Here is a 10,000-nt window from a genome sequence, read left to right on the forward strand (position 1 = left end):
CCTTGTGTATGCCTATGTGCTTAAGTTCTTTTGTGTGTGTGTGTGTGTGTGTGTGTGTGTGTGTGTGTGTGTGTGTGTGTGTGTGTGTTTCAGTTACCACACCAGCACCACCACCAAGAAGTGAGTGAAGAATTGTGTATCAGAGGAGGTTCAATTATCTGAGTGAAATGCTGATGCTTCATTTACTGAAGTTGACATTTACCAGACCGAAATCATTCATCTAGATAAAATGATGGTGAATTTTATCACAGCGAAATTGAAATGGTTATTTACCGGAGCAAACTGGTTCGATATCAAAGTTGTTTGATCTGTCAGAGTGAAATTAATGTATCAGAATAAAGTGGTGGTTTATCACAGTGAAATCGTCTTCAGAGTGATCTATCAGAGAAGTAAAATTTAGTAATTTGATAGAGTGGAAAGACGGTTAAAAAAAAAAAAACCCAAAAAACAAAGGCGAATGATGGTTTATCAGAGTGAAATAGGATATCAGTGTGAAATGGTAATCCAACAAAATGAAATTTGGTATCAGAATGAAATTAATGATTAATCGAAGAAACATAATTAATCATTACGGAAAGATATTTTTTTAAATAAAACGTTTTTCCAATCAGCCTTGTTCAACTCAAGTTTGAACTGGAACCTGATCTCTCTTCCCTGTCTTCAACCATCGCCATGAGAAAAATGAATAATCGGTACGAATAGGATAAGAGAAAATGAAATAAACTGAAATAAGATTTAGAAAATACAACAAAATAATAGATAGATAAATGAAATAGAAAATGAGATAAAACAGAACAAAATAAAATAAACTTTAAAAAAAAGAAGAAATAAAAGCCACCTTTTTCGCATCAACCTTGTACATTGACATATTTGTTTTTAATATCATCTCTCTTCCTTATCTTCATAAAAAAACACACACCTTTTTCGCATCAACCTTGTACATTGACATATTTGTTTTTAATATGATCTATCTTCCTTATCCTCATAAAAAACACACACCTTTTTCGCATCAACCTTGTACATTGACATATTTGTTTTTAATATCATCTCTCTTCCTTATCCCCATAAAAAACACACACCTTTTTCGCATCAACCTTGTACATTGACATATCTGTTTTTAATCTCATCTCTCTTCCTTTTCCTCAACCACCCTTACCCCCAACGCATCCCACAACCCCGTCACCAAAACAAACCACAAACTACCACCACTCAACTCTCCCCTCCACCACCACCACCTCTCCACACCCCCTCTCACCCGCCTCCACACCCCTTAACCCTCCCCCCCACACCCCCTCCCCCTCCTACTTCTGTCTCCTCCCCCCAGGTTGCGGAGTGTCCTCCACGGGCCGCATTGTCGGCGGGACACGGGTCAGTGACTGCGAGCTGCCCTGGACAGTGGTGGTCAACGTGGGCACCAGGTACTGCGGGGGCACCATCCTCAACCACAACACCGTCCTCACGGCAGGACACTGCGTCTACTCCACGTGAGTTGCTGTGGCTGTCACACACACACACACACACACACACACACACACACGCACACACACACACACACACGCACACACACACACACACACACACACACACACACACACACACATACGGCATACAGGCACTAGCATGATGTTAGTAAAATGCATAGGAAAGGGAGGGATAGAGAGAGAGGAAGGGACGGAGAGAGAGAGAGAGAGAGAGGGGGGGGGTAGGAAAAGGGAGAGAGGGAGGGTGGGAGGGAGGGAGAGAGCGGGGTAGGGTGAGAGGGAGTGAGCGAGAGAGAGAGAGGGGGGGAGGGAGGGAGGGAGAGAGTGACGGGGAGAGTGAGAAAGGGAGAGGGGAGAGAGAGAGAGAGAGAGAGAGAAGAAGAGAGAAACAGAGAGGGAAGGAGATTGAGAGGGAGGGAGAGAGTGAGAAGGAGGGAGAAAGGGGGAGAGAGGGGGGAGGGAGGGAGAGAGATGGGGAGTGAGGGAGAGAGAGAGAGAGAAAGAGGGAGGAAGAGAGAGAGGAAGGGGGAGAGAGAGGGAGGGAGAGTGAGAAAAAGAGAGGGTGAAAAGTGTGACGTAAATATATGACGCGTGTGACGTCAAGTACTTTAGCTAAGAGTTACATTGTTTCATCGCAAAAGAAATGCGTGACGTAAATACATGATGTGTGTGACGTCAAGGAGTACTTTTGCGAACAGTTATATTGTTTTATCGCAAAGGAAATGCGTGTTGACGTAATATGAATGACACACATGAGGTACAGGTGTGCTTAGCTGAGATCATTTGTCGCCAAAGAGCCGCGTGACATAAATGATACGTCTGACGTAAAGAAATGTTTAGGTGGGGAAAAAAGAAACTTGGTTTGGGTTGCTGTTGTATTTATCTGTGATTTCAAGTGCTATGCACGTGTAGGAGACCGAGTACGTAACGTATTTTGGGGTACGCGCGCACACACACACACACACACACACACACACACACACACACACACACATTGAAAATGGCAGCTTCACTGATTTTTTTTTTCTCCCTTAGCAGCTGATGATAATGACAAGATCCAAGTAAAGAACCCGTACTGAGTAAACCCAAAATACTTGCCAAAAAAAATATGCTGTTCTAAAGTCTGTTTTCAATGTTTGTAACTAACTAAAAAGTAGTAAAAATTGTACAGTTGAAATTAAGCATATTTTACAAACAAACACCAAAAAAGGGGGAGGGGGGTTAAATTTTGTTCGACAACTTCCATCTAACGAACGAGAAGTTCAACGACTTTTTTTTCCCTTTTTTTTTCTTACTTTGCTAGAGCTTGTTTGCATATCTCCACCACTCGGGCCATGTTGTATGTTAAACGATGTTGTAATTCTGCATGCTTGCTTATCTGGCCCAACACTCAGCTTATATCACAGATTGACGTAAGTTTACAGTTGGACCAACAGCAAAGTGAGAGCTGTATTATCAACGGTTTCACAATTGCAATGGGAAATCATTTACAACTTAGTCTTTTGTGAAGGACTATGACTCTCAAACTAGGAGGCAAAACTGCACTGGCTCTTAGTGCTGCAGCCTTGGGGGCTAGCTGGCATTTTGTAACCATCCCCAGTGCCGACTGTCCTAAAACCCTCTTGGCCGAGAGAGTGGGGATGTAACTTAGGCAAGACACTCTCTACAAAAACCCAATTCTAGCCCAGATAGTGGGGACAGCAGTTTACCTCCTCTGCTGTTCTGGTGGTCATAGTTGAACACGATTGACCATCATAAGATAAGATAAGAATAACTTTATTATCTCCAACTGGAGAAATTTGGTCAGGTGCATTATCACAACATAGACAAGTAAACAACATGGGGATCATAACTGTAAAAGTCAACAACAGCTTTTACGAATATTACGAAGATACAAATGTAAAAAATATCACATGCACCGTTTCATACATACATCCGCACACTGCAGGTAATAACTAGTATTCTTAATGTAAAAAAAAAAAAGAAACAATTAAGAAACATTATTTGAATATAATTATAAACATAGCCTACTATACTGCACATTGATTATAATAGACAGATAAGATAAGAATAAAGATAAATTGCGGAAAACTGCAACCAGATAATCAGCACACACCCGCATCCCCCCCACCCCCACCCCCACCCACCCCACACACGCGGATTACTTGATTAAACAAGAGTAATAAACATATGTTCTCAAATAAGAGCATTTCACATATTCGCTTTTAAAAACATCGCAATTAATTATTACATCATACAATCCTGCATGCTCCGATGGGAGTGTAAAATTTATTAGACTCGAACTTGAACTTGTGTGCGTCGGTCGCGTGGCAGGAGGACGGGGAAGGCCCAGCCAAACACCGTCAGCGTCAAGTATGGGTCTTCAGATCAGTGGAGCGCTAAGACTGCTTTCGTCACCCGTGTTGACATCCACCCCCGTTTCGTCTTGCAGTACTTTGGTACGTGAGTGTTTCTTGATTGATATGGATACTTATACAGCGCCTTTCCTGGGGCGGAGACCAAGCTCTAAGCGCTTTACAAACACGGGGTCATTTGCAACAACAGGTTGTCGTGCCTACCTGGGTAGAGCCGACTGACGGCTGCCATTGGGCGCTGATCATTCGTTTCCTGTGTCATTCAATCAGATTTCAGGCCCGCACACATACACACTCAGACAAACATGTAACGTTTAACATTTTACGTGTATAACCGTTTTGATTATTTACCCCACCATGTAGGCAGCCATACTCCGTTTTCGGGGTGTGAATGCTGGGTATGTTCTTGTTTCTATAACCCACCGAACGCTGACATGGATTACAGGATCTTTAAGGTGTGTATTTGATCTTCTGTATGCGTATACACACGAAGGGGTTTAGGCACTGGCAGGTCTGCACATATGTTGACCTGGGAGATCGTAAAAATCTCTACCCTTTACCCAACAGGCGCCGTCACCGAGATTCGATCCCGGAACTCTCAAATTGAAAGTCAAACGCTTTAACCACTCGGCTATTGCGCCCGTCGTTTCTGTTTGACTGCAACTTATTGCTGTTGCGTCAATGTTCGGTTCACACCATTTATTTTTTGCTGGGACGAAAATGCAACTTGATTATGTTAATTCAGAATAACTTGGGAAGACTGCGTAAACTGACTTGGTCTTACATCTGGAAACTTAGCCTGGATGGCACATGCTGAAAATTGATTATTTGTTCTAGTCGAGTTATTATTATTATTATCAGCAGTAGTAGTAGTAGCAGCAGCAGCAACAGCAGCATTAGTAGAAGTAATATTAGTAGTAGTAGTAGTAGTAGTGGTAATTGCAGTTTCAGTTTCAGTTTCAGTAGCTCAAGGAGGCGTCACTGCGTTCGGACAAATCCATATACGCTACACCACATCTGCCAAGCAGATGCCTGACCAGCAGCGTAACCCAACGCGCTTAGTCAGGCCTTGAGGAAAAAGAAAAAGAAAAAAAAAGGTGAATAAATAATAGATAAGCTTACACAAATAAATAAATAATAACTATAATGTAAAAAAAATAATAATAAAAAAATAAAAATAAAAATAAAAAACAACAAAAACATGTTTGTCTGAGTGTGTATGTGTGCGGGCCTGGTAATTGCAGCAGTAGCAATTATTTATTTATTTATTCATTTATTTTGGTGTGCTTTTATGCTTGTTTTAACAGGGTTCGACAAAAGCTGTGATTCAAAGTCCATGCATTGTCCCTGTAATCCTCTACACACACACACACACACACACGATTAAAATGTCTTTTTAGCTAATGGAACTTTACAGTCTGACCACACCTACTGACTTGTCGTTCTAGCCTACGTGATGACGAGAAATATGTGTGTGTGATGACGTACGTTTCAGATTATGACGTGGCTCTGCTGACGCTGGACAGAACGCTGCCTTTCAACAAGTGCGTGCAGCCCATCTGTCTGCCCCAAGTGGACCTCAGTCCCTACCAGACCCAGGGCTGTCAAGCTGCTGGTTGGGGCGCCGTTGACTGTCAGTGAACTTCGTTTGTTCGTTCGTTTGCCTGTTTTGTGTGTTGTGTTATGGGTTAAGTCCTCATTCAGCGTTCTAAAAACAGGAATGTCTTTTTATCGGCAACACAACACAACACAACACAATACGATACACTACAACACAACACACACGATACAATACGATACAATACAATACAACACAACACGATACAGTGCAACACAATGCAATACAACACAACACGATACAATACAACACAACACGATACAATATGACGCAATTCAATACAACACAACACGATACAATACGATACAATACAACACGATACAATATGATGCAATTCAATACAACACAACACGATACAATACGATACGCAATGCAATGCAGCGCAGCGCAACACAACATAACGTAGGCTAACGCAACGCAACGCAACGTAACGTAACGTAACGTAATGTAATGTAATGTAATACAATACAATACAATACAATACAATTCAATACAATACAATACAATACAAAAACCAGTGATACTCTTAAACGTACACATAGATGAAACGGTGTAACTATTAGCAGATCTTGTACCCCATTTTCAAGTTGTGGGAAGGAATGATTATGTTTACAGTGAAAACGGGTTTTCAAGTTTTGAAAAGGAACGTGTTTACAGTGCAAATGGGTTTTCAAGTTGTGGGAAGGAATGCGCCTACAGTGGAAATGGGGTTTTAAGTTGTGGGAAGGAACGTGTTTACAGTGGAAAGTGTGCCTTTTAAGTCGTGGGAAGAAACATGTTGCTGTAGTGATCGTCATTAAGTAAACGTCGGTCTCATTGTTCTTGTTGATGTTGTGCTGTTTTTGCTGTTGAGGGTGTTATCATTGCTGATGGTAGTAGTATTATCATTACTTATATTATCTTTGTTGTTGTGTCGTTGTTGTTGTTGTTCTCCTGCTGTTGCTGCTGCAGTTGCTACTGCTACTACAACTACTACTGATGATGATGATGATAGTCAGTCGTGTCCGACCATGACCATCAGAACAGCAGAGGAGGCAACTGCTGTTCCGACTATTTGGCTAGAATTTGATTATAGTGGAGAGTGTCTTGCCCAAGTTACATCCCCACTCTCTCGGCCAAGAGGGTTTTAGGACAGTCGGCGTTGTATGGTTCCCAAAGGCCAACTAGCCCACAAGGCTGCAGCACTAAGAGCCAGTGCAATTTTGCCTCCTAGTTTGAGAGTCATAGTCCTTCACAAAAGACTAAGCTGTAAATGATTTCCCATTGACTGGAGAAACCATTGATAATACAGCTCTCACTTTGCTGTTGGCCCAAATGTAAACTTATGTCAATCTGTGATACAAGTCGAGTGTTGGGCCAACTACTACTACTACTACTACCGCTACTGTTGATGGTTCTTCCTGTACCTGCTGTTCTTGTTCTTCCATATATCGATCCTTTGATCGATTTAATAATTTGTTTGTTTGTTGTTGTCTTTCATTCCTGGCTGACCTCTGACTGCCTGACTGGCCTTACTTATCTTACCTGTTTATTGCCTAATCATTCCTATACATGATTCATTCACTAACTCACTCACAACCCGACTCCGAGACCATCCCGCCCAGTGAGCGTCTTTCAGTTTCAGTTTCTCGAGGTGGCGTCTCTGCGTTGGGACAAATCCGTATAAGCTACACCACATCTGCTAGGCAGATACCTGACCAGCAGCATAACCCAACACGCTTTTGTCAGGCCACGAGTCCATACATGTATATTTGTGTACCTATCAGAGTGGATTTGGCCAGAGGACAACACTTTTGTTGCCATGGGTTCTTTTTCTGTGCGCTAAGCGCATGCTGCACACGGGACCTCAGTGTATCGTCTCATCTGGATGACTAACAAAACGCTCAGTTTGATTTTTCCAGTCAAACTTGGGAGAAATGGCGAGAGAGCGGGATTCGAACCCAGACCCTCACGGACACTGTATTGACAGATGAGTGTCTTAACAATTCTATACTAAAATACGATCTGTTTCCCCTCTGTCGCCAACAGTCTCCAGACCTGCAGCCCAGAGGTTCCTGCGGAAGGTGGAGCTTCCCATCGTCTCCCTAGCTGACTGCCTGAAGGCCTACGGGTCCCGGCTAGTGTCTGACATCAAGATCTGTGCAGGCTTCTTTCAGAATGGCGGCAAGGACTCCTGCCTGGTCAGTCGCTGTCTCCACTTCTCTGTGTGTCTGTCTGACTTGTTTGTTTGCTGCTTGATGTTGTTGTATGTTTGTTTGTTGTTATTGTTGTTATTGTTCATGTTGTTGTTGTTGTTTGTATGTGTGACAGTCGCGTCCGACGATTGACCATGAGAACAGAAGAGGGAGGCAACTGCTGTCCAGACTATCCGGGCTAGAGTTGGATTATGGTGGAGAGCGTTCTTGCACAAGTTACACCCCTACTCTCTCTTGGTCAAGAGGACTTTAGGACAGTCAGCGTTGGGGATGGTCCCCAAAGGACAACTAGACCCCCCCCCCTCCCCCCGCACCCCTCCCCCCTAAGGCTGCAACACTAAGTAACAGCCAGTGTAATCTTGCCTCCTGGTTTGAGAGTCATAGTCCTTCACAAAAGTCTAAGCTGTAAAATGATTTCCCATTGCAGTGGAAAAACCATTGATCATACAGCTCCCACTTTACTGTTGACCCAACTGTAAGCTTATGTCAGTCTCAGCGTTAAGCTTAACATGTCTTTTAACAGGTCTTTTATGGCCAACGCAGCACCGAATTTGTATCTTCTGAATCCATGGTCCGGCATATGAAGGCTGGTCCCAGTTCTCACCTTCCGACGTTATATCCTTCCACAATGAAGTCAGATACCCGTTCACACCTGGGTGGAGTGAGGAAATTCGGAGTAAAGTGCCTTTCTCAAGGACACAACACCATGCCGAAACGGGGCCTCGAACCCTGATCACTGGTCAACACTGGATCAGAAGTTAAACGCCGATCAGATTTTGCCACGGTGCCTTCTAGTGTATAAGTTCATATACATTTATACCCCCAAACACCTCAACACACGTGCATGCATGTATACATTTTATACATACACATGCACTCACAAACACATACATACACACATGCGCGTACGCACACATACACGTACAGACATTCATTCATTTATTTCTAGCAATGTCACGTTTCACTTTATTTTGGTGATTTAACATACCAGTATCATTTCTTTTGTCACTGATTTTTATCTATTCATTCATTCACTCAATGATCAGTCAAATTCACAAATGTATCTGTGTATCTGTTTGATTGTTTATTCGTTGATTATCCCCGTTGAAAATTATTTGTCTATTTGTTGTTGTATTTCTGATACACATTGCTCGCTATGCCATGTCATAAATGCTGACTGAGTCACTGACTGGTTGATGGATGGCTGCATTGGATAGATTGGTGGATGGGTGGATAAATGGATGGATGGATATCTACACGGCATAACGGGGCGAAGGAGTCGTGGGCATGTTGAGATGTGTGTGTGTGCGCGCTAGCGGGCGCGCGCGCGCATGTGTGTGTGTATGTGTATGTGTATTTGAATAGACTGTGGTATTCATGATTTATGCTCATTTTGCTTCAGAAACGATGTCCATGGCCAGTTTTATAAGAACATGAAATAATTGAACGAGTATTCTCAGACGTTGTGACTTGGGGGGGAAAACAATGAGGTCGCTGCTTCACAACATTAATGGCGTGTTTTGGAGGACGGCGATAGTAGCTGATTGACCGATATCCGTGTGTGTGTGGTGTGTGTGCGTGTGTGTGTGTGTGTGGTGTGTGCGTGCGTATGTGTGTGTGTGTGTGTGTGTGTGTGGTGCGTGTGTGTGTGTGTGTGCGTATATATGTGTGTGCGTGTGTGTGGTGTGTGCGTGCGTATGTGTGTGTGTGTGTGTGAGACCGATATCTGTGTGTGTGTGTGTGTGTGTGTGTGTGTGTGTATGACTGTGTATGCGTGTGACTCTGTGTATGTGTGTGTGTGTGTGTGTGTGTGTGTGTAACTCTGTGTATGCGTGTGACTCTGTGTGAGTGTGTGTGTGAGTGACTGTGTATGCGTGTGACTCTGCGTATGCGTGTGACTGTGTGTGAGCATGTTTATGCGTGTGTGTATGTGTGTGTGTGTGTGTGTGTGTGTGTATGACTGACGCCTGCTGTGCCCTGCTTCCTCCTTGCAGGGTGACTCGGGCGGCCCTCTGATGTGCTACAAGGACGGAGCCTTCTACCAGTTCGGCGTGGTCTCCTTCGGCAGGGCGTGTGCCCGGCCCAGGTCCCCCGGGGTCTATTCCCGCGTCACGCACAGCCTCATCAACTCCTGGATCCGGAACATGACGTCAACATTCCCGTGACGTAGGCGGCGTGGGGTGGCCTGATGGTGTTGGGGGAGGGGGGGGGGGTTGTTGTTTTTTTCCCCGAGACGTCATCTGGTGACGTCATTTTTGTAATTGTGTGACTTACTTTATGAATGTAGGCCTCGCCGCCAACATCAATTATCCCAGCTGTGTGAATCATGAT

At 43.7% G+C, this 10,000-nt stretch overlaps 1 protein-coding gene across 4 annotated transcripts in view; it reads left to right on the forward strand.

Annotated features, from left to right (window-relative positions):
• LOC143300495 (trypsin-7-like) overlaps positions 1-9,867 on the forward strand; it is a 17,048-nt gene extending 7,181 nt beyond the window's left edge. For all 4 annotated transcript variants that reach the window (XM_076614213.1, XM_076614212.1, XM_076614214.1 and 1 more), the window contains exons 4-9: positions 94-120; positions 1,325-1,484; positions 3,816-3,940; positions 5,352-5,489; positions 7,503-7,654; positions 9,664-9,867. In XM_076614213.1, coding sequence (XP_076470328.1) covers positions 94-120; positions 1,325-1,484; positions 3,816-3,940; positions 5,352-5,489; positions 7,503-7,654; positions 9,664-9,834 — 773 coding nt within the window. In that variant the 3' untranslated portion in view covers positions 9,835-9,867. The remainder of the gene's footprint in view (positions 1-93; positions 121-1,324; positions 1,485-3,815; positions 3,941-5,351; positions 5,490-7,502; positions 7,655-9,663) is intronic.
• The last annotated feature ends 133 nt before the right edge of the window (positions 9,868-10,000 follow it).

This window comes from Babylonia areolata, chromosome 26, assembly GCF_041734735.1.
Source record: "Babylonia areolata isolate BAREFJ2019XMU chromosome 26, ASM4173473v1, whole genome shotgun sequence".
NCBI classification, from domain to species: domain Eukaryota; kingdom Metazoa; phylum Mollusca; class Gastropoda; order Neogastropoda; family Buccinidae; genus Babylonia; species Babylonia areolata.